The 26,292-nt window shown below is 31.8% G+C and overlaps 3 protein-coding genes across 3 annotated transcripts; 2 read left to right on the forward strand and 1 right to left on the reverse strand.

Annotated features, from left to right (window-relative positions):
- The first annotated feature begins 1,233 nt into the window (after window positions 1-1,233).
- LOC100785214 (pectinesterase/pectinesterase inhibitor) lies at window positions 1,234-4,029 on the forward strand. The gene is made up of 2 exons (XM_003534789.4): window positions 1,234-2,428; window positions 2,840-4,029. The coding sequence occupies exons 1-2, from the start codon at window positions 1,360-1,362 to the stop codon at window positions 3,658-3,660; spliced, it is 1,890 nt and encodes a 629-aa protein (XP_003534837.3). The 5' UTR covers window positions 1,234-1,359; the 3' UTR covers window positions 3,661-4,029.
- Window positions 4,030-4,861: 832 nt separating this feature from the next.
- On the forward strand, window positions 4,862-11,246 carry LOC100785753 (condensin-2 complex subunit H2). Its single transcript, XM_003534790.4, has 11 exons — window positions 4,862-5,377; window positions 5,475-5,574; window positions 7,984-8,090; window positions 8,514-8,653; window positions 8,741-9,167; window positions 9,257-9,429; window positions 9,513-9,671; window positions 9,756-9,842; window positions 10,147-10,248; window positions 10,323-10,490; window positions 10,632-11,246. The coding sequence occupies exons 1-11, from the start codon at window positions 5,188-5,190 to the stop codon at window positions 10,998-11,000; spliced, it is 2,022 nt and encodes a 673-aa protein (XP_003534838.1). The 5' UTR covers window positions 4,862-5,187; the 3' UTR covers window positions 11,001-11,246.
- Window positions 11,247-15,076: 3,830 nt separating this feature from the next.
- On the reverse strand, window positions 15,077-16,375 carry LOC100791545 (RING-H2 finger protein ATL2). The gene has a single exon (XM_026123669.2). It carries the CDS (start codon window positions 16,149-16,151, stop codon window positions 15,297-15,299), a length of 855 nt encoding a protein of 284 aa, XP_025979454.1. The 5' UTR covers window positions 16,152-16,375; the 3' UTR covers window positions 15,077-15,296.
- Window positions 16,376-26,292: the final 9,917 nt, after the last annotated feature.

Consider the following 26,292-nt stretch of genomic DNA (forward strand, 5'->3'; position numbering starts at 1 on the left):
GAGGGATTTAACATTAAGGTTGAGCATATATATTTACAAATATTCTTTAATTGGTAAGATACTTTAAGCAAATGGTTCAAGATTTTTTTTGACAATATCAATTAAATTTGGGTCATCATGCTATTTTTAAAATAAGGTTCTCGCTGCTTTGGGGCTCTATGTCAAAACTAGATATTTATTGAGAATGTATTTCATTATAGGCTTTTCCCTTCTCTCGAACAATCTGTCTTGTGTGTCTCTTATAATTTTTCATCAAGTGTGTCACAATCAAGTTATCTTTCATCAAATATTCGGCCCAGTTTTACTCCTTCTACTGTTCTTAATTACTGCAACTACAAATTTGATATGGATGATGGATAATGCATCTGGGAAATCAAACAACTCAGATGATAATAATAATAATAATCCATGGAAACCTTTGAATTCTTAAGAAGTGTGCAAATTAATGGTGAGTTTATTTAGAAGAAGGTCTTCTTCACCCCAAACGTCTTCATCAACAACTTACCTTGCCTTAATAATAATTTACCTTTCTGCATTGATTTAAATCAAAGCAGAAAGGTAGGTTATACCTGCAGTGAAAGTTTTAAAAAAGAATAATATTAATGCAAGACAACCAGTTACTATGAGAACAAGGTATGATGGAATCACATGAGTAACAAAGGCCAAGTAAAAAAAAAAAAAAAAGCATTTTAGAATGTGTTACTAATTTTGTGCACATGGAAAAGATATGAAATAAGATATGTTTTTTGTTAAACAATGTGATTACTAAATAATTATAAAAAACTTTTCCTCACACTCCTATGGGATATATTCATGTCGGGGGAGAGAAAATAATAGATAATTAGATTTAAAGAATAATGTGACAAAAAAGGAAGCAACATAAAAAAATATTAGGTGTAAAAATTAGAATTTGAAAAAACTAAGGTTGATATAACTATATACCAAAACAACAACAAACATTAAAGGTCGCGTAATCATACACGTCAAAAACCAATATTGGCGTTAAAGTTCTTGCTTGAAGGAGATCCTCTAAATTAAATCTTTTTTAACCATCACTTTTTTATGATATGATCTACATACCAAAATTAGACAATGACCATTAATTAATGTTTTGCATCAAGTTTAGGAATTAATTAGGTGACATGTTTGAATGTATTGCACCACACATTAAGTACCTTTCATTTCATAATAGTTTTCTACCTTCCATTTAACCGTGGTTTTTTTGCAGAGAAGTTAGAGCATATATAAATAGAACAAAAGTCACAAGTTAGAATATAGCACATTCCGTACAACTTTGAAAAGCACTCCCTAGAAGGGTTAAAAAAAATTCTGATTCTTTTTCATTGCGTATATAGAGACATGGGTGGACATAACAATGACCATGAACAACAACGAAGCTTTGCCATTTTTATCATCTCTTCAATCCTTCTTGTGGCTACGATGCCTGTTGCAATGGCTTTTGGTTTAAACCCTAACCCTGTTGGATTAAATACTAACCCTAACCCTAACCCTAACCCTGGAGGTGAAACTAATGGAGAAACAGGGCATCAATCGAATGTCTTGAGCACTCATAGTAGTGGAATCACAATTTGCCAAGGAACAGAATACGAAGAAAAGTGCAAGCAAAGCCTTGGAAATTCACTTTTTGTAAACACAGACCCGAAGAAGCTCATCGAAACTCAGTTCAAAGTCGCAATTGGGGAACTTGTAGACAACATAATAAACAACTCCACCCTTTATAAACAGATTGTCACAGATGAGAGGACAAGACTAGCTATGGATGATTGTAAGGAAATTTTGGGCTATGCAGTTGATGCTATTATGAAATCCACAAGTCTATTGATTCAGTTTGATTTTAGCAAGTTGATGGAAATTGTTTATGACCTCAAGGTATGGCTCACGGGGAGTATTTCTCACCAATATACTTGCTTGGAAGGTCTTAAGAATATAGAAGAAAAAGCTAGTCAGAAAATGGCTATGGCTATGAGTTCCTCTTTGGAGCTTAGTAGCAATGCATTGGATATGACAGATACAATCTCTAGAATGCTCAACGGCTTTCGGCCAAAAATTTTCAATAGGAGACTTCTCTCTGAGGAAGCAACAGTTGTGGATGGTTTCCTTTCATGGGTGAATGAAGGACAAAGACGTTTTCTCCAGGTTGCACTTGGAAGTGTTAAGCCTAATGCAGTTGTGGCCCAAGATGGGTCTGGTCAATTTAAAACACTCACTGAAGCTCTTAAGACTGTTCCCGCTAACAATGATAAACCTTTTGTGATTCAAGTCAAGGCCGGTGTGTATAAGGAAATTGTAAAAGTGACCAATACCATGACCCATGTCACAATTATTGGAGAAGGTGCTACAAAGACTAAATTCACTGGCAGTTTAAACTTTGTTGATGGTTCCACAACTTTAGAGAGTGCTACCTTTGGTAAGTATCGCAAAAATTCTTTTTATGTATATAGTATTGTATGTATATTCTTTTTTATTAAAGGAATATTATTAAACATTATAAACTACATCTTTTCCCTACATCAAATAATAACTTGACATAAAATTATGCTTTTTTAAACTCATATTTTAATACTCCTTTAATGTTTCTATTAATTTATCTCTTTTTTTCATTTCAATTATATGTTTCATTGGGTGAGTTTTCTAACATGAGTAACAAATGAAAATTAAATCTAAAGCAAAAGGAGTGTCATGACTCTTCATCCATAACTATACCTATACATGCATTGCATGTATAATTTCAATTTTCACCTTTCTTCACACGTGAGGTATATATGACATTCATATTAATATATAGTTAGTTAACTTATTATAAGTCATTATTTGACAGCTGTTAATGGTGCCAACTTCATGGCCAAGGATATTGGATTTGAAAACACAGCAGGGTCTTCGAAACAACAAGCAGTGGCACTTTTAGTAACAGCAGACCAAGCTGTGTTCTACAATTGTCAAATGGACGGGTTCCAAGACACTCTTTTTGCCCAATCTCAACGCCAATTCTACCGTGATTGCACCATCAGTGGCACCATTGACTTTATCTTTGGGGATGCCTTTGCAGTTTTCCAAAACTGCCAACTAATTGTGAGAAACCCCTTAAAGGGTGCACGATGCATGGTGACAGCTGGTGGCAGAGTCAAAGCTAATAGTGCTAGTGCCCTTGTGTTTCAAAGCTGCCACTTCACTGGAGAACCCGAATTGGCTTCTGCAGAACCTAAGCTAGCATTCCTTGGAAGGCCATGGATGCCATACTCTAAGGTGGTGATCATGGACTCTCAAATTGAAAATATCTTTTTACCTGAAGGGTACGAGGCATGGACAGCAAATGCAAACAAGGACACATGCACATATTATGAGTATAACAACAAGGGCCCTGGTGCTGACACCTCAAAAAGAGTTAAATGGCAAGGTGTTAAGGTCATAACCTCTACTGAAGCAAATAATTATTATCCTGGGAAGTTCTATGAACTTGCTAATTCAACTTCACGTGATGCATGGATTACTGATGCTGGGATACCCTACTCTCTTGGCCCTATGAGTGGCACAGTTCCTGCAGGGTTGGCCCAAAGTTCTACTACAGGATCGGCCCAGAGTCCTACAGGGTCAGCCCAGAGTCCTACAGGATCGGCCCAGAGTCCTACAGGGTCAGCCTAGAGTCCTGCATGGTTGGCAAAAGTCCTAAAGGGTCATCCCCGAGTCCTAAAGGATCGACCAAAGAATAAGGATGACCGGTTAAAACTTGTTGCATTCCAATTATTGCTTCATGATTGACTTTTTTAGAATCTAATGGAACACAACAGGAAACAACATCCAGGATGACCTAGCTATTATTTTAAGCCCCCTAAGAATAAAATTATTTTGCATTAGTATTTATGTATATAGTATGTATATAAATTTTTAGTATTAATGCATGTTTGGTGAATAAGTTGTATATTTTTCCTAGGTGACATTGTTTGAACCTTGAAGGAAAAATCACTTTTATTTTTTGTAAGGCCCCTAATATTTTTGTTACTCTTTCTCATTTAATCAACTACTCATTATTTAATTTTGATTAAATATATTGTCTCTTAATACATCATCTCTCTCTCTCTCTCTCTCTCTCTCTCTCTCTCTCTCTCTCTCTCTCTCTCTCTCTCTCTCTCTCTCTCTCTCTCTCTCTCTATATATATATATATATATATATATATATATATATATATATATATATATATATATATATATATATATATATATATATATATATATATAATTATTTTAATAAAATACTGATATTATATTTTTTTTGTTAAAAAAAGTTATTAGTATTAGAAAGCCCTTGATCACCTTAAAGTTCACTTTATAGACCTTAAAATATGTTGGACTAGTCGTAAAGTCCTATACCCTTGAGGGGATGTGAAAGACTAACAACTTAATAAATGAGAAAAAAATAAGTAATGAACATCATGCTAACCTACTTATACAAGGGTCATACTCATACTATTAGCATCTAATATTTAATCTTAGAGGGAAAAGATATAAAATTCCCCATTTTGGTCCTTATAAATTGAAGTGATGACAAAATGATAATTAAAATATTCAAACCACGATAAATTTTTTCAACAATTAATATGATGATGCATATATATAATCTTATGTGATAAATTCAACATTTTATTTTCTTTAGGAATTCGTGATTATTTGGGCATTCATAAGGCTTGGACGATAAATAGGCATTCATGATTATTTGGACATTCATAGGGCCCAAATAATCAATTAGAAAAAATATTGAAAAAGAAAAGAAAAGCAGAGGTATGTTTATTATATAGGGGAGGTGTAATTATCGTTTGCCCTTTCATTGGTTCAGATTGAGAACGCCCCTGGCCCAATTTACTTTTGATTTGTGATCGAGAGAAGCAAGCGGGAAAAACAAATCGAAAGTTTTGAAGAAAAAAAACGCTCTTTCTCTGTCCTCTCTTTGCTGCCATAGTTCTCTACTCGTTCTCTCTGTATACAACACAAGCTACGAACTTATCAGCACCCTATTTTGCGTTTCCCGGGGAATTTCAAAACCCTAATTTTCGTTTTCGGAGTTTTCTAACTCCTCGCCGGAAAACTGAAACCCTAGGATTTTTCCCCTTTTGGTTCTTGGCGTCGAAATTTGCGACATTTACATGATTTGCGTAGCGATTTCGTTCACTGAAGATGACTAAGGGTACCTCGGAACCGGGGGGTAGTGGAAGCGGTGGCTTCCACGCGGTTCACGCGGAGCGTGACCTAGAATCGAATTGGGAAGTTAACCTCGCCAAGAAACTTGAGGAGTATTTGCTGAAAATCTGTTCCGGCGAGATCACTGGCGAAGAAGAAGGACATAGTCCCGTGAATTTTGCCGAAGGTTTGTTACATCGTACTGAGTTTTTTCTTTTGAAGGTTCCCGTATAAGGTTTAAGATTTGTGTTTTGACTGAATGAGCTGTTTCTGGGTTATTGTAGCTGCTCTGCTGCTTCAGGGTTCCATGCAGGTGTATAGTCGGAAGGTGGAATATCTCTACACCTTGGTCTTGCGTGCTTTGGAGTTTCTTTCTCAGAAAAGGTTTGATTTTTGGGTTAAAGTTTCAGCCTTTATTTGCATCTTGTTATGTAATATGCAATTTTGTTTCTGTCTCACTCATTTGTTTAGAGGGAGGTGGCGTGGAACAAAGGGGCCGAAACCCATTTTGCAATTTATTATGTAATCTGCAATTCTCTCTATGCCATCTCTCTTTAATAAACATAAGCAAGGTTTTAAACTGCAGCTTTGGATTTGTCGTTACATTCCTTGATATAATGGAAAATTGTGAACAAATATGGTCACGATTGCAATTGTGGACACCCCAAAAGCCTTGACATTGTGACCAAAATTGCAGTTGCTGACTAATGTATCCCAGTGTCAGAGATTCCTTGCTTTGTGAAAGTATTGGCGGGATTATACACAGCCTTCCCCTTGCATATGCAAAAATTATGTTTCTAGATTATATCCCATTAACCACCAGTCACCAAGGCGAAACCACGCAACTTGACGGTTGCACTAGGGCATGCCCTCAACATAGAGTGGGGAAAATAGTAGAATTATCTGCTTCAGCATTAGAATTTTACCTTTTATCACCACCATTATTATTATTATTACTGCCTAATATCCAATTTGATCCCTTAGTTTATTAAAAATGCTCAATTAGATCCCTTAGTTTTTCTACTATACAATTCGGCCCCTTTGTTTTTAATTTTACCCAATTTGGTCCTTTTTGTCCAATTTGGTCCTTCAATTTCATTAAACTGGTGATTTGGAAGCCTCCTGAGATTTCAACCCCAAAGGGGGAAAAGAAGAAGAAGTGCACTTAGGGCATGAGACCGTGAAAGAGGCCATTTGGAAACCAACCCCACGGAAAAACTAGATTGTCCTTGTTCTCTTCCCAAAGAGGTGCATGATCTAAAAAGAATGGTGAGAATAGTGATGTGGGCCGGTGAGAATATAAGCCAAGAGGTGTTGAGATCAAAGAGGGTGTGCGTGTGAGGAATCTGAGATGACATGAAAAACCTTTGACTATTCCTATGAGCAGGATGAACACCGCACAATCGCACACAACATCTCAACCCTCCTCCGCCGATGTCCTTATGCCCTGGGCAATGCACGTGCTACAGTCATCACAAGATCAAACCTGCTTGGGAAATTGGGAATGGAAGGAGGCCAAACTAGATCCAACCACACGACGTCTTTGGGGTGCTTGTGATTCGGTGAAGGTGTGACGAACGGAAAAAACTAATGACATCCTTCCAAAATGGATCTAGCAAGAGTTGATCGGGAAGGCGCTGCGAAAGAGTAGGAAGAAGATTTCACTGTTCAAGTTGTCAAAAACTAACGACATCCTTCTTAATTGGACATAAAGGACCCAATTGGGCAAAATTAAAAAAAAAAACTAAGGGACTTAATTGAATGTTCTTAATAAACTAAGGGACCAAATTGGTAATTAAGCCTATTATTATTATTATATCCCATTAACAACTGGTGACCAAGGCACAACCATGCAACTTCATGGTTGTGCTAGGGCATGCCCTGAACATAGGTATTACAAGCGGGAAAAATAATAGAATTATCTGCTTCAGCATTAGGATTTACCTTTTTTATTATTATTATTACATGTCAGAGGCAAATACCGGTTCCAGCTTTCCTTTTCAATCTGGTTGCAGTTTTCGGGTTAATTGGTGAATAATTATCACTCATTAAGGGCCATAGTTGCATCATATTTGATATCTGCAGTCAAATTTGAAATCGTGGCTACAGTTTTTTTTATGTTTTATGAAATGTTGCACAGATAGTGATACATTACTTGGCACAATTAATGAATAGTGTGGTTTTTTTTCCTTCAAAAAATCTAGGTTATGACTACATTAATAACTCGATATAAAATATGAAGATATACTGATATGGTACTGGTTACAATTATAGGATACACAAAAATAGAATCTTGTATAAACTAGTGTTGCTAAATGGTCACTATAGCGGCGCTGTAGCACTATTGCATAGCGGAATTTCTTGGATCCGCAATAGTGATTCCATGTATTATTGTGGCCACTATAATTGTTGTGGTTGTGTCTTGCATCCTCTTGTCATGCTTGGCGAGTCTCCATCGGAAGGGTATCAGGTCCTTTATGACTAAGTGGTCAATAGTTTGATCCTATTTGCTTCCATTCTTGTAAACAAAAAATTAAATTTCAGCAAATAGTTGGTGTTTGTGCATTGCCCTCACTTCATGACCTAAGTTGTAGGCATGTTAGAGATATGAAACCAATCATGTGTCTCTTCACCTAATAACTAAACCTTTTTTGAGTGTTGGTACTTGACAAAACCAACAAACTTTAAATGACAAATTAAATAGGTTGTAATAATTTGTTTTGACTCACTTTTTTATTTCAGTTTTTGCAACCTGGATAGTACTGCTTGATCTAACTTATGTTTTTTGGGCAGAAATCAGGATCATATAGATGGGGCATCAGTCCAACCTGAAGAAAGTGGTCCCCGTGCAGTTACCGATGAAGAAAATGATCAATTCTGGGGCTTGGATGACATCCCAGGTACCCTATTTGATGGAGATGAGTTGACTGAATGATAAAACAAGAATTATGACATTAGGGGATTTATTATATAATGATAATGATTAGTTTTATGTAGCAATATTTAGTTTACAACAATAGGTTTGTTCCATACCAAGGTTGAGCATATATATTTATAAATCTTTACTTAAATTTGGTTCTGGATCTGAACAATATTCAATTAAATTTGGGTCATGGTATTGCTGAAATAAGTTCTCACTGCTTGGGACTTCTATGTCAAAACCAGAGATTTATTGAGAATGCCTCATTCTAGGTTTCTCCCTCTTCTCATTGTATTTTGTGTCTCCTATCAGTCTTTCATCAAGTGTTTCAAAACAATAATTGTTGCTTCATTTCAGTATATATATCTGCAAATGGCTATATCGTATTTTTGTTTTGTTGCAGTTGAAGAAAAGAATTCCTTGGATGCTACAACAGGCAAAGTGAATTTAGATCACTTTATTAAACCTCCTGCAAATCTAGTTGTTCTTGAAGGTGACTGCTTGGATGCTGGTGGTGATGGAGGGGAATTGGAGTCTTTTCTGGTACCTTAACACCTTAATTGCTTGCAGCTGTTTGCATAGTGATGTTTGTATAGTTTTATTCACTAATGATATGATGATTTATTGCAGTTGTCCACCACAGACCTGTACCAGGACTTTATTTTATTGGACACATCTGATGCTATTGCAGTTCATGAGTTTTTGAAGAGCAGCAAAGCTGCCACAACTCAAAATGATGCTAATAGAGGAACCTCAGCTCGTAAAAGCTTTCTTTCTCCAGGACATACTGGTGGAAGTGCTCGTAGATTATCAGCTGCTAAGAGTCAGGGTGCTAATAACTGCTCCCCTAAACTTAATTGTGGCTTTAATGATGAAAATGTCCGGTCCAGTTCTCCTGCTTCTGCTGGTCTTGATGACTTCAATTATGGATTTGATATGGATCATGGATGTGATGCATCTAGGGATTCAGACAATTCAGACGAAGATAATGATGATCCATGGAAACCTTTAAATCCTCATGAACCAGGCAACTTAAGGGTGAAGCCATTCAGAAAAGGTCCCCCCAACCTCCCAAAATTCTTCATCAAATTTGCCTTACCTTAATTGTGTAATTTATCTGCTTTTATCTTTTTGTTGTACCTGCAGTGAACACTTTAAAAAAGAATAGCATCAATGTCAGACTACCAGTTTCTATGAACACCTTGTTTCCGCTTGCAAAATTGCGTGGTCCTATCAGTCCAGAGCTCATGGAAATGTGGGAGATGCGGCATCTTGTCCATGAACGACAAAGGGATTCTCAAGCTCCATTATATGAGAAGGTACTTTTTCATGGTTTCTCTGTTAATCTGCTTACCAATATATGAATTTTGATTATATACAAAATGTGGTACATAAATTGCAGCTGAGGCAATCTCTTGTTAATGAGGGGAATGAAACTGGTGGAACATTTTTTAACTCTGAAGCTGACAATGATGACAATGAATATGATGGTGGAAATCCTGATTTTGATATGCCGGACAATGCTTACATGGAAGAAGATCTACCATCTTTCAGTAATGAGGTTAGGAGAGGAGACCTGTAATATGACTATTTATATATTCTAAATGACATTTGAAACTTATATTATATCTACATGAATTAACAGCATGAATTTGATGATGCTCATGTCAACCCTGATGAAGCTGTGGATCTTTCTCAGACTAGTTTGGAAGATCTTTGCCGCTCTCACCTGGTAGGAGTGCTATTGTCTTGACATTTTGGGTATAAAAGTAGTTATTTATCATTTCTGAATATCTGTTAAAAAGGCTTCTGTCAATCTCCCTATCCCAATTCATAATTTATTTTACTAAACCTCGAGAGAACTTTAAGTTATGTAAAGCACAATAGTATATATATCAGCCATTGTTTCTACACAATAGTTTGAAGGAACAGTACAGTTCCAGAGTTGTAGAGCTAAATGATAAATTCTGCAGTATCTGTTTTCCTTGCACTAGTATATTGTTTACTAAAATGGTTGCCATTTTTTCCGCATCTAGAATGCTCTCTTAGCAAGCATTGCTGAAACTGAGAAGCAAACTGAAATGGCTACAAGGGTTTCAGCGTGGAAACAAAAAATTGAGGACAACTTGGAAGAACAGGTGAGTTCATCTTTTGGGTGTCTTTTGTCTCTTTTTTAGTTATTTGTATTGAATGGACTTTTTTGGCATGACAGGACTTGCATCCACCATTTGATATCCAAGACTATGGTGAGAGGATTCTTGACAAGTTCTCCCTGCTTTCCCTTGAAGCAAGCAGTAGTGGTGTCCTATCCTTTTCTGATTTAGTGAAGGGTCAAAACAAGTATGATGTGGCTCGAAGTTTTTCTTCCCTTCTTCAACTGGTAATTCCTTTGTTAGCAATATCCAATGCACTTCTTGAACTCTTACTTCATGTTAAGATGTTTGACACTAAAGGGCCCAATTAATTGGATTATCCCTGGATCATTATTTCAATCTATAATGTGAGGTCTGCAATTTTCCAGGTAAACAATGGAGATGTAGCTCTAGAGAGAAATGGAGTTGATGGGTCTGTCTGCTACTCATCCGTTAATCCCTTTCATGTTAAGCTCCTTAAGCAAAAGAGTAAGGAACGGGAGGGTGTGCAGCTTCGTTTGCCAAAAAAGAGAGCAAAGTCTCCAACAAAAAATCCCTCCACACAAGGTGACAAGAACAAAACTGTAAGAAAAAAGTCTCCCTCGTCTTCTAGACATGGATCAACCGGGGTGTCACCACCAACAAATTGTAAGTTTTCTGTAAAGCTTGGAAAGGTGAGTGGCATGAAGTCCCCCGAAGCCAAAAGAAGGCGTAGATCTCAGTATGTTGAACCAGTTAATTTACATTCAACAGGGTGACAGTGACAATAGCTGCTTATATAGCTGCTTATAGCACTCTGCCCCCTGAATGGTTCGAGACATTTGCTAAATGTCTTAGGCTTAGTTAAGTTATGAATTCATTACAGTTCTAGTTATCACTAAATACTAACATCCATCAGTTTACCCTGTATCAATATTGCTGTTGACGACATTAACATATTGATGTAATGATATCCCCATGTAACACCATGAATTTTTATCAATGTAATAATAACTCTTTGTCCATGCCCAATATGTTAATGTCAGTCAGCTTTACTTGTCAATCCCTATAAAATGTCATCAGGTTGAAACTAAAAGTAAAATCATGTGATTGCTAGCTAACTCTGCATTTTTGCTCATGACTAAATCTGAATTATATGAAAAGTTATGGTTCATCGAATGAAGTACGGATGAGAATTGAAAATGAACATGCGTTTGCCTACGCATTTGTTGCATATGGGAAATAAGTGTTACAGCAACTATGCAACAAATTTTCTTTGGAAGAAGGCAATGGAACTTGGTAGATGGTATGTGCAGTATTTGAAGCCAAGTACAATCAATTGCACCAGAGATTCACAGAAAAAGTATAAAGAGGTTGTGGACATCAGCAACAACTTTTACCTACTTCAAATCTCATGTCCATCACATTATTATGTTCATCTCAGTGTTGAACCTACCTTGTAGCCGGATCCACAATTACAAAACCCACTTTTCTACGTTTCCAATGTAATAAGATCATATCTCCAATCTAGCACCTCATTGAAATTTTAACTGGATCCCACAAAAAGCCCTCACGTCTTTAAAATTGTTAGAAGCGATTCTCTCTCATAAAGGTTACGATGCCCTTTGAATGTTATATCAATTTTCAAGATTAAGCACCGCTTCTTACTCTTAAATACCGTACAGGATACACGGTTGCAAATGCTTTGGATGAAGTATTTAAAACAGGGGAAACAATTTAAATAGGAATTTAAAATTTTTTTAAGATAAAATTTGATGTTTGAATATTTTATTTGAAAGATGTTAAAATTCATGAAATTTTATACAGAAATTTGAATTTACTAAAATTAAGGAATTTTAATTTCTAAACTAAAATGAGAGAATTTGAAAATTAGTAAAATTAAGGAATTTTAATTTCTGACTAAAAGGAGAGAATTTAAAAAATTCATGCTATTTTTGTTTACTCATTGCTCTGACCTTCTTTTACACTCTTACTAGACTCTCTTACACTCTTTTGCTCGACTCTCACACACTCGCTAGTCTCACATTCACTATCATTTTGGTAGTTCCGTTGCTCTCTTTGGTTCGTTAATTTCTCATCTGTACTTTTTTTCTTCTCTAATCTAGGATTAACATGACTCTTCCTCTACTTAAATTGATCCGGTGTCACATTAGATTTTACTCCAATGTATACTTAGTAAAAATTATTCTCTTCATCTTCAAAACCTAAATTCAACAAAACTCACTATCTCATCGAAGTCAAGTGAACTCGCAAGTGACAGATTTAACCATGGAGGCAAAATCCAGTGCGACGAAGGAGCGGAACAAGGAGGTGGCAAACCTTTTGAAGACAAAGGGGACCCACATAAACCCCACACAGCTTTCCAACTAGATTAACAAGGACTCTGACGTGGACTTTTCTTTTGTTAATTTTGTTTGTGTAGAGGAGATGTTTGCGTTGTGCCTACAAACGCATGAATGATGAATCGTAGTGTACAGACTACTAGCACATGATAGTTTGAATTTGATTTGAGTTTGAGGGTTTCGTTGTTACCCAAAAAATATAATGTTTGTACTTTAGAAATATTACTAATCAAATGTGCACTTGAAGTTATATTTTGTGCTTAATAAATTCAATTAACATTATCAAATAAAATATTTCTTAAGTACAAACATTATAGTTTTTTATCATACACAATATTTACTAATTCATGGTGGTAATCAGTAATTTTTATTTGAAAACGAAGAAATTTAATTTTTTTTAATTAAACACAAAATTTTGAAAATGAAGAAATTTAATTCCTTTATTCAAATATAGAATTTTTAAAATGAAAAAATTTCAATTCAAACATTTAAATTTTTAGAATTTAAAATTCTTTAAATCATTTCATTTAAACACATTCTAAATGATTTTTGTATTTTAGATGTAATTTGTTTTTAAAGAAAAAATCTGTCAAATTCTAACCTTACTCTTGAAGGTCGCATTGCTGCTCCACTAAGGTCACGTCTATGCTCGTGTCGGATGCACGTGAGAGGATGTGGGGGAATTGCCCCACAAGAAAAAAATTTTATGTGTGTAATAAAAAAAAACTTTGTCCCCACTAAAAAATAGATATTGTCTCATAAGATAATTTTTTAAGAATAAATATATAACATAAAAAATAAAATAGAGAATAAATTGATACTAAATTTATTATTTTTTTCTTTTAATTTTCAGGTTTAATTATTATTTTTGTTATTTAATTTATTTTTTAGATTTAATTTAATCATTTAATTTATTTATTTGGTTTTATGATTTTATATGACACTAATAAATTTTTTGTTTGATCCTCAATAAATTAAGAAATTTTGTTTTTGGTCCTTAATAAAATTATTTTTGCATTGAGGTCTCAAATAAAATAAAATAAAATATTTTGGTCATTGTTATTTTGTTATAGTCCTTTTTATATTTTTTTTCATCTATGTCCCTATGATTTCCTATTAGTCTTTATCAAATATTTTTCAAAGAAATTGATATAAAATGAACAAAATTTTATAAGGACTAAAATAATATATATATATTTTTGAAAGACTAAAACAAAGTAAACAACTAAAAACAAAATTTTAGTTTCGTTAGGGATTTAATACCAAAAAAAAATTATTAAAGACTTTATTATATTCCTGAATCATTTATCTTAAACCAAACAACTTTATTTAATACAAAAAGTTTATTAAATTCTCTCCTCTCATCTCATTAAAACCAAACAACTTTATTTTTTATTATATTCCTCACTCATTTATCTTAAACCAAACAATCTATTTTTCATTTTATTTCTCTTTTTATTTGCATCCACTCTATTTTTCTCCACACAACAAACAAAATGTAAATGAACTTGGAGTTAGTCAACAAGGAGATCAAATTTAGGAGTTATTTACATTCGACTGATAATCTTTAGTTTGTTATAGGTGAAAAGGAGAGAAACCATCATTGAAGAGATTACTTATTTCTATAAAATTGAATAACTAATTCATAATGATTAAAAAAATTAATTAATTTACTTTAAAAAAAATCTATCCTACTTTTTTTTTTTCAAAACAACCCCTATCATTAATAAAGAGCTTATAATTAATGTTTCAACCAACTAGTTATTAAATTAAGAGAAATGATATTAATGAGGATTATTTGTCAAAAATAATTAACACGCCCAACATTATGAATTGAATATTATGAATTGAATCTTATGAAAATGATTAAACAATCACTTTTAATTTGCGTCTTACAAAAATAACCGGAAAAAATAATTTACACTATATCTAATCACATTTCAGATAAATCTTAACCGCAACTTTCAAGTCTATATTATTTGAAACTCTAATGTTCATAAAGTTGGTCTTCAGCTAATATTGAATATTGAATAGGAATACGATATCCTATCCATCGATGAATAAGATCGACATGAACATATATCATAGTTGTCATTCAGTATGTGTGGTAATGGAAATCGTAACTGTTCTCGATGTCACCCATAGACCAATTCAAAGTTAAAACCACTATCCAAGACCACAACCACTTCAATAGTGGCATCTCACCCATAATCAAGAATATCACCTCCCACGACTATGGAGAAAAAACATGAATAAAAAAATCTTTAATATTATATATATATTCTCTAATAGACTCTTTTTAATATATTATTTATTATTACTAAACCACTTGACAAAATAGTGTTAATTAAAATAAAACAATTAGATAACTCATTCGGAAAAGAGCAAAATAAGAAATAAGCTATTCTTTAAAATTGGTTTCATTTCTATGTAAGCAAGCATTACAATTAGCAATTTTCGTATTCTATTTAACTATTTTTGGAACCCGAAGATAAGAAACAAATAAAGAAAAAATATATATATCAACGAATAAGTACATCATTTATGTTCATCCCAAAACCATTCTACGTCAGTATCTCGCGCCACCTAACTCACGCGCCGCTCACCGCCTACATTAAAATCCAGAAACGTCACTATTACACACCGCCACGCGCCAACAACCCAAGTTTTTCCGCTTCCAACAAGTGCCACGTCAGCACCCGAGTCACCGACTCACTGAGTCTCCTCTCGCTCACCTCGCTCCGCGGCGGAGCTACAATCGCCGCCGCCGCACGACGACGGCGACACGTTCCCCTTCTTTTCCCTGCCGAGCATCCTCGTAAACGACAGCATGCGACTCATCGGCGACCGAAACGAGGAGGATGAGTCGCAACTCGGTTGCAACTCGTTTTGAAAATTCTCGTCCCTCGGAGGCACCTCAATTGTCACACCAACCAACGAAGGCTTAGGCTTACTCAATCCAACCGAAGAGGAAGAAGAAGAAGAACCGGTTCGGTTCTCATTTTCGCCTGAACCGGTTTCGGAAACCGGATCGGGTACTGTTATAACAACAACTTCCGGTTCCGGCGCGCGTTCAACCGGGGCGCGACAAAGAGGACACGTGTCATGAGAATGGAACCACATGTCAATACATTCTATGTGGAAACTGTGATTACATTTGGGCAAGACCCGACCCGTTTCACCGGGTTCGAACTCCGACAAGCAAACAGCGCACTCCGGCCCGGTTTTTTCCGGGTCGAAGGTGAAGACGGGGAGCGTGGCAAGGATGGCGGCGTCGAGGCCACGTGACACGGCTGCGGGGGTGGCGTCGTCGTTGTAAAAGACAAGCTGGGTGCGGCGGAGCTCGCGTTGGCGCCGGAGCTGGCGGCGGCGAGCACGCCGGAGGTACCAGCGCGCGTAGATATGAAGGCACAACATCAAAACGACGACGAAGAAAAGAAGGATTATTGCTGAAAGCATGATTTTTCCGCTGAGGCTGTAACCCTTTGCATCGAACTCTTCAGGGTTTGGATTGCTGTCTTTGAATTTGTGTAAGGGTACATCGTTGTTGTTCCCATCTTCAGCCATGAGTGAGAGTGAGTGAATGAAAAGATGAATAAGAATAAATGAATGAAGAATAATGAAAAGGGTTTTTTGGTTAGGTTAGGTTTATAGAAAAAAAAAGAAAAAAAAAAGGAAGAGAGAAAGAGTGAGGAAGGTTCTGAAGGGTTTCTTGGGAGTTTGACGGATGAGATAATATGGCGTTGAATGCTTTTTTTATATGCAGAAGTTGTTGTCAAAAAGCGCGATTGGATTATGAATTAGTCGCCACTGTTGACGCGGTTTCTTACTCTCTCCTTTTCAATTATAGATTTTTTTGTAATTTTACGTTTTTCAGACTGTGGATGTTGATGTAAAAGGTTGAGGAAATTGGGATGCAGCTTCGTCCGGAGACCCTCGCTTTACTATTTTGCCACGCTGGTGTTATGATGCTGATTGTTTATAGAAAAATAAGTCCTCTTGTCTCTAATATAAAAAATTAAAAATTTGGTTTCAGATGTAATAAAAATCTAATTATTTTTAATTAAAATTAATGTAATTAAATTTCTTAATTGCTGTGTCTCATTTTTTTTATATTTGAGATTAAGATTTGATGTTTATATTCAGAAGAAGAAGAAAAATCTTGTGTTCATACTTTATAGTTAAGAAGTTATAATTAAATACATAGTTTCGGCATGTTTAACAGAATGGTTGGTTGGTTAAACTTGAATTATTAGCTTGTCGGCGCATTCTTTTAATAAAAGAGTGGGAAAACAAATACATTCATTTCGTGTGACTATCCTCTAATTAAATAATTTTGTAAAAAATTGAGCTTTGGATACAATGCGTAAAGTTTTGAGTGCGCAGTATTATAAATTAACGATATAAATTAATAAGTTAATTGGATTTTCTAATATTTAAATTATTTTTAAAAGGCCAAAGAGAAAAAATATATTAAAGAAATCAACACAAGCACGAAGGGTGCCTGGTATGGTAAACACCAAATTACATAAGCATTATTTAAATTATTGATTATGATGATTTTGAATCGGAGAATGCGAGTTTTTTACTTAAACAACACAAAAAAATTAATTATTTATCCAAATAATAAATCTAAAAAATTATTTATATGCATGATATAAAATACTAAAGATGAGAAATCAGTTTTTCTCAAATCAATTTCTCATTTTTTTTTTATTTTGCAGTTAAGAAATCAATTTTTTAATTACATATTTTTTATACGTTTGAAAATTAGTTCCTAAGGAATAGATTTCTAAATGTGGCCTTTTTTAAATTTTAAAAAAAAATCAGTTAAGAAACTGAGTTTTGTTTTTAAGTTTTAGAAAATATTTTTTTAATTATTTTAAATTTTTCATTAATTTATATAAAAAAAATAAAATTTTAATTTGCATATGTTGTTGTTAATTTTATATTAAATTTATTTTGTTAAAATTCTTTATAAATCTTTTTATTATTGTTGTTAATTTCTTGCTTTGACACAACATGCACATAGAATCTTTGTTGTTATTCCTTAAATAAAAAATTTAAAATAGGTGACTTAATGACATAATTTGAAATCAATTTTATGTAGATAATTTGTATGATTGAAAATGAAAAAAAGCAAAGAAAACTAAGATAAATAACTCAGGGACTAACATGATTAAAGTAGATAATCTTAAAAGAAAGTGACAATTAGTTTGCGAAATGACTATGCAAGTTCATCAGCATCAAAGTAATAATCTCATAGGCAGTTCTTGATTTGCTTGATTTGTGCAACATGACAAAAAATTTATCGGGAGAATGCCCAAAAGTTATTTTTAACTCAATAGAACCTTTGGTACTAAATTTTGAATAGATTGTTAATGGATTGGCAAGTGCATCAATTTATCCCAAGTAGTAAAGTTAAAACGGAAGTTCGAGTGTCGAATCCACAGAGACTTTATTTGTACTTAGGTACATAAATATTTTATTAATAAAAGAGGTTAAAGAAAATTGATGTGAAAAGATTATGAGAAAACAATAATTTAAATTGGTAGAAAAGTAAATCAAACAAAAGAAAAATTTAATCAAGAATTTAAATTAATTAATTAAAAACAGAAAGGAAAAGAAAAATCAATTATTATAGAAGTTAAATTCAGAAGATGGAAATGTTGGAAACTTAGTCTACCAGGGCTACTCTTTGATGTAATGTTAATGATTTTCTTCTCTTTATAATTATTCCAATTTACACATGCATCTACTAATATACTTTAACTTCGGTCCCCTACTTGAAAGAGTATAATTTATCTATTTTCTATCTTAAATCTCTTTGCAGAGCTAAAATAGTAAATTGCATTAAGAATAGATATGTATAACAGGCTAAACAAATATCATCTTATCTCTAGCAATGACTTTATTTAGATATTTTTTTCCTGTTCTATTAGAAAATAATGTTTCCTAATGTTATCCCTAAAACTTACCATTCAAATGGGTGATCAAGCCACAAGCAATAATATTAAGTACAAGAAAAGATAATGCAAATGTAATATTCATAAATAGATAGGAATATAAATTACATCAATAGTAGTTGGCTACCAAGTTTCCAACAAATGAGGTTTAGCCTCTCATTGTCATTGAGACTTTACAATTACAAAAGGAAAATATTTAGTAAAGGGAGAGAAGATAAGAAAGGGAATGAAGGGAAGGAATGACTCCTAATGTTTGTTTCTTCTTCTTCTAGCATTTGTCTTCTATAAGAAATTGTATTATCTTGGAACTTCTGTGTGTTTTTTTCCTGTTTTTTTGGGTTTTATTTTACTCACTAAGCATCATAAATTCATCACTTTTAATATTTTATGCACAAAAACTTAAATTCATCACTTTTAACAATTATTTGCTCAAAAGGAAGAATTAAGAGAGAAAAAAATACAAATTCTTATATAATTTGACCCTAAAATATATTCCTATTTAGCAGTTATCATAGATGAAAAACATTTTTCCTGTATCATCATTGTGTTTGAGCTTCATACGATTGTATTCAACATAACCATCACCTACGTAAATTGGTTGACGGAAAAAAAGATCAAGTAAAATTTTCCAACCTTTTGTTGGCATAAAAAATTGTTTTCCTTAAGGCATCAAGCGATACATCCTCACTTATTATAATGACTTCAGGATCACTGCGACATTTAAACGCCATATCTTCATATGATGAAATCATGTCACCATCGCAATACATAAGAACGAATATACTCTTCATGTTTTAAGCAATATGGTGAATATCAAACAAAAGGTGTTAAGTTGCATCTAACCCTTACTGTTATTTATATTAGGTGATGAACTATTCTCTCGTGACTTATACCAACGACTCAGTCAATAAATGTAGTGCTCAGTCAATTAACAATGGCAAGCTGACATTCATAGTACATAATAATTTAACAAGTGCAATTAATGTCATCTATGTACACCAGTTCCACATCTGAGAGGTTGTTTATTTCTTGTCGGTTGTTGATGTACTCGTTCATGTTCTTGTGGTTGAATTTTTTCATCAGGAACAATGGGTTGCTCTTCCTAGGTGAATTCATTGATATTTGGTTGATTGGTCGAAGAAGTGTTGGCAATAGTTTAGTGAAAGGATGCAAACAAAGGTATGAGCATATTTTGCATGTATGCATAAGCAGATTTTGGTGTTTGAAGATCTATACTTATGAGGTTGCTCATGAAGTCTTCTCCGTTAGCGTTGAAGAACTACAAATTGTACTCATAATCTTGATGATGATGTTGTGGTGTGAATTCATATGATTGAGGAGGTGTTTGTAGTCCTTCATCATGCATGCTGATAATAATTGGTGGACTTTTGTGGTGGAGCACGTTGTTCAGATTCCTTCTCTGGAGCCGAGCGAGATGTGGTAGCAACATTTGGATAAGTTGCAGGCCGTGTTATGCAAACTTTTGAATTTGCTCGATATCAGTTCATGTAATGACTCATATGTTCAAAATATCCTTGAATAGGTTAGTCGATTAACACATATTTACGTTTTTCTTCCAAATTACAATCTATTGTTCATACTCTTCTCCTAAATTAGTGTCACTGTGTCCTCTCATGTTAGTTTGATGGAATTTTTCGAGATTATGCGGTGGATTTGGTATGTCTTGGCAAAGTCCAAATTGGAGCATGACCCTATTAGTTTGTTGTCAAACTACCATTGGGAAACAAATTAAAGTTACACAAGCACTTCATATCCAAATTGGAGCATGACCAATGGAACTAAAAAAATAGTTTGCATTAATGATTTATAAAACAATGTAATTGATGTTTGAATAAATAAAACAAAAATAAACGGTTCAATCTCCTCATTACACATGTTATCAAATCTTGATTTGTAACGTATAACATCACCGCGTGGGACCAATTTCTCGTCTTGAATAATAAAGTATATCGTTCATGTAAATAATTTTGTTGGATGTATTATTAAGATAAATAATTATTTTTTTTATTATTTGAGTAAAAAACTCTAGAGAATGCTATACACTATTTATTATTGATTAAATTTTATTAAAAATCATAAACTTTTGTAATTCTTATTCTTAATTTAACTAGTTTTTCTTTTAATTTTATACGTTTTAATAAATTTTAATTAATACAATGGGCTTAGAGTATATATAGCAAGAACTCTTGTTATTCAGCATCCAAATACTGATTAAAGAATCAAAAGATAGAATTTTTTTTGTTAAAGAAGTTATATTATAAATTATGAAAGAGTACATTATCAAACTTTAGAATAAAAACATTCGACTTTAAATTTCTTAATCAGGTGTTTAAGGCACTTATTAATATTTTCCTTATATAAAATGATTTACATTATATGGATATGTTAGTAATACTTTGGTTATTATCTATAAATTGTTTTTTTAACAGTGTATTACTATTATGACTTATGAGTACTATCTATAAATGATAGCGTGTGCGAAACTTGTACTAGGCATGGGTCAACTTGTGTAGTGAAGGCATTGGTCAACATGCTTTCTTAACCCAATCCAATCCAAGTAGTCCCGCGTAAACGTTAACTCTCGTATTTTCTTTGTCTATACGGCGTTTACTTTATTGCAAAGGAACACACAGCACAATTATCTCTTTTTGCTTTTTCTATTAAAGTAAAAAAAAAATAAAAAATGGCACCAACAAACGAATTGAGACCTCTGGATGCGCTTTATATATGCGATCAATTTACATTGTGGGAGCGCTCCCATGTTAAGACAATAATTCATCAACATTTTAATTTGTGTTTAAGTTTTTGAATTCTTAATTACAAAAATATATTTATTAAATATGTTTTGGATTACTTATTATATACTATACTTTTTAATATAATTTGATATTATAGAATTATATTTAAATAAATCATTCAACAATATATTATAAGTTTTGAATTCTTATTATAAAAAAAGGTTTTGAATTCTTAATTACAACAATATATTAAAAAAATTAAAAATTACAAAAAAAAACCTTCTATTTTGATTTTAAAGCTCTTATTTATGAGGTTCTAATAATTTTAAGTTTTAACAATCTACCTCATTCAACAACTAAATGGATCGGCAATTGGCCCAATTAATCATGGGTCCAAATACGTTTGAAACTTATAGGTGTATTTAACAATAATCATTCAATCCAAAACGGCTGTGTTGATGAAACAATTTTAAGCACCTAATAGCATTTGAATCCTCCACTTCCTTCTTTGAATCCTGCACCAAATTTACATTTTGGGATGAACATACCAAAAAATAATGGAAGTTGCATGATTCAATAGTGAGAGGGTAGAAAACAAATGTTCAACCTAATTTATAGGTGTTTGGAGTTTGGACCCATGATTAGTGCATAGCCCTTTAAATTTCTCTTCTGTTTTAAATAAATAAATCCTGTAAGATTATTTTAAATTTTGCTTCTATTTTTTTTATCACCCTAAATAAGATTTTTGCTTGGTCTAATGAATTTTTAAGGTATCCCCACAAGCTTCATCTCTTTGGATCATATATGAATTACAAGTGACTTTTTTTTTTAATTTTGATGTATAGTTAGTATTTTTTTACACTATTAACTAATTAATAATTATTTTACATTTAATTTGTAAAATAATTATTATAAAAATTAATAATTTTTTATTATAAAATAATGCATTTGTTTTAACATGAATGATAAGAAAAAGACATATCAAACAAGAATGACTAGAAAAAGATGCAAGTAACTAATAACTTTGTATTAAAATTTTGGAAATGTTTAATATATTTATCCCTATGATCAATGTAGGAAGTTGCATGATTATAAAAAAAATTCAAAATTTAAGTTAAATTTATTGTTAATTATTGATAAATCCTTGTAATGTTGAATCAAAGGTTTGTTTGTTAAGAGTATTCCATGAAGGGTGGTACTTTGTTGCGGAATCATACTCTTCAAGGGAATCAAGTTGAGGATGATATTATAAATTTTTCGTTTATCCTTAGATAGACAATTAATATAACTTTTAAGATTGTTCAATTCCTCATTTTATTTTAAATGTCATTTTGACTGATGTAATTTTTATTGTATTTTCAAGCGATTTTTAATAAATACTTTTGGAGTTTTTTCCAATCTTCCACCAGAAAAAAGGTTTGTTTGTTTTATATTAATAATTAATTTCTTACATCCTATATATTTTTAAATTAAAATTTATACTCAAGATTAATTTAAATGTATATTCAATTATATGAAATATTTTAAAATTAATTATATTCTAATTATTTTTTCTTAACTTTAAAGAAACGATCACGAAATATATTATGAACTTTTGAAAAGCTTATAGCCGACAAGGAAGTGCGATGGAAATGCGTTAATTATTCAAGAATTAAAACGCTAACTTATTTTCGACTTTTTTTTTTGGTACAACGACTAGTGACATTGATATTATGGACTTGATATTTTGTTTCTTAAAGATAAAGTTTTTTTTTTCTAATTAATAATAATAATAATTACATACTAGAATTTTTAAATAATTTTTTAGAAAATAATATTAGGGGTGAATTGGATTAAGATTTTAAAAGATTATTTTTGTCTAATTTTTTTTTTCTAAATTTTAGAAGACTTTGGACTTTAATTTTTTTTAAAGATTTTTAGGATTATGATTTTATAATTCGAATTTTTAATGAATTTATAATATATGAATTCAAAAGATTTGAAAAAATATTATGAATTTTGAAAATTCATAAATTTTAAAAAATATTTTAAAATTATTAATAAAGATTTATGAATTTTTTTCACATAAAATTTTAAATAAAATTCATCTTATACAAAAAATTTTAAACTTATTATATAACAAATCAATCTTCTTCAACATATTTACGAACATAATAGACTCATTCCTCTTCAATCATCAACCATCTTAATTTTATAAAAATTATACACCGCAATGTCTACATGTAGCATGAATATTTATAATAACTTTCACAATAACAATCTCACCAAACAAAAAATATGCTCAACAATTATTTCAAACCCCACTTATATATTTATTCACCTATACATGAATCCAATTTTTCATGTTTATTAAAACTATATATTTCTCATGTTTATATATATATATATATATATATATATATATATATATATATATATATATATATATATATATATATATATATATATTCATGTCCATTTATATGGATAAGATAAGGTACGTCATCAAGATGTCCCAATTACGAATTCAATGAATTGAGAAGATTTCTTATATCAACTTTCCAATACATGTTATCTATTGGTCGAAAGAGTAATAAAAATTATGAATGTTTATTGTCTTCAATAAAAAGACGAGATTTTGTATGACGAGAAAAGAAAAAAAATGGCAATTGGAAGGAAAAAAAAAAGAAAGTCTCATGAAATTTTAATAATTTTGGTGAGATTGTTTGATGTGTATTTTATACTAAAAAATCTCATGAAATCTATTAAAATTCATCCTAAAAAAGAATCTATTGAATTTTGTATACTTTTGAATACCATAAGACATTTTTTTATGTTGTAGACAATCTTAATTGAATACCAACAAATTTTATTAAATTCCTTAAAAATTTTAACAATCTTGATTGAATATCTCAAAATCTTTTTTACAGGAAAAAAATATTTTAAAATCCTTTGAAATCCTAATTAAATACACTCCCCTTAATGTTTTTCCTTGAAAACTAAAGATAATAACTTCTTAAAGAGTTTAATGGTTATTAGTGTAAAAACTTTTATAGTATCAACTAATTAGAAATAACAGTTGACATAACTTTTAAAGTGGTTATTATTAAAGTAAATAAACTTATCATACATAATAGTAGGACGCGTTTGTTTTACAAAATCTTATAAGATTATTATTCCTAAGAATATTAAATGGGAATGAGATATTCTTGAATATTTTAAGAAAAATATGTTTGTTTAACTATTGAAATTGGTCAAAAATATTTTTTATATTCTTAGAAATATTTAAAAAATGTGTTTGATTCACATTATTTTTTCTAACGAATATATGTTATATTACTAAAATATCCTTTTATATATTAAAGAACTTATTACATGCACCTACACAACAAAACACGAGGTTAAACATTAAAGTTTGCAAATAACAATCAAGAATCTTACAAATTTTTTCAATAAATTCCTGAACCATATCTTATTATTAAAGAAACATAACATCAACATATCTCATTCAGTCTTTCTTAAGTCAAAAGATATTTATGTCTTAAAGAAGAATCAAGACTTCTAATTATTTTGATTAGATATAAATAAATACAAATGATAAAAGTTGTGTATGATATGCTATTAAATCATGATCTGTCTTTATGCATCTAAAGTTGTCAGATGACGCACTTATAAGACGATCTAATATAGCATTTAAGTAGTACATTTAAGATCTTCATTTAATGCTTTATGTCTAAGATTCTTTGATGCATAAAACATTATCTTAGGATTTGTCAAAGTCATATGAAGAATAAATGAAGTTCATGGTTTGGAAGATGTTGATCTTCATCAAAAAGTGCACTTTGTTATTGCATAACTGTTATAATAAGAGAAGTGATTTCTCTGTTGAAGCATAGGAACCTATCAATATGGAATTTAAATGAATAAGGGACATGCATTTAATACAAACAATAAATGCTTCAACGGATGTAGGACCTCAGGCGAAGAATATAGTGAAGAATCCAATCGTTGAGAGACAATAGATACTTTGAGATGAAGGCTATATATAGAAGAAGCTTTGAAGAAATAAGATACGAATCATTTACGCAAATCATTATTTCATTCTTTCTTGTAAAGCTTTATGTAAATTCTTATAAAAATACAAAGCTCTCAAAATAACTTGTATGCCTTAAGAGAAAATATTAAAAGTGTTGAGTGATATATCCGTTTATAAGACGATTATACTTTTTTAGTTCGTGTGCAATATTCCAACAAATCTAGTTGATTTATTTAGAGCCAACAATGGCTTGGTAGGACAAAGAATATTGAATTTAAGTCAAACTTAGGGTAGAACTTGCAAGTGTAAGAGCCATAAGTGATAGTGAACAATATTTTTAACTTTGATAAGTTAGTGAAAACTTGATGGTTGCCAAAAATTGGACTTAGTCTTGAGATTGAGACAAACCAATATAAATTATTTATGGGCTTTCTTATTTTTTAACTAACAAAGAGTTTTGAATTTATTTTTAGATCTTATATTTCATTTTGTTTTTCTTATTATCTGATACATACATCAGATGATAACACATGTTTTTCAGTCTTAAGAAAAATTTTTAATTTCTAAAAATACAACTCAACCCTCATTTTTGTGTTATTCGCTTCTACAGTCTCTTATAAAGAACAAACAACACAAAAAGATATATATAACAAAACTTTAATAGGCTAGGAAACAAACCCAAAAGAATTACAGAGAAAGATACAAAGTTAAATTCATATTAAAACAAAACAATCTAAAATAAGAGTTCTAAATAATGAGATAATATGTATTGATATTGAGGATATAATAAAAAATTTTATATGATTAACATGATTCCCACCATATAGGAATCCATAATTTCACCATCTTTTCATCAGAATCACTTCAATACAAATTTAACTTAAGCATGGACATCTCACTTTCCTAGGAATAAAAGATATCCAATTTTTTTATTACCTCCAAACAAATGTGAGAATGTACATTCTCAT

The sequence above is a fragment of the Glycine max genome, chromosome 9 (assembly GCF_000004515.6).
Source record: "Glycine max cultivar Williams 82 chromosome 9, Glycine_max_v4.0, whole genome shotgun sequence".
NCBI classification, from domain to species: Eukaryota; Viridiplantae; Streptophyta; class Magnoliopsida; order Fabales; family Fabaceae; genus Glycine; species Glycine max.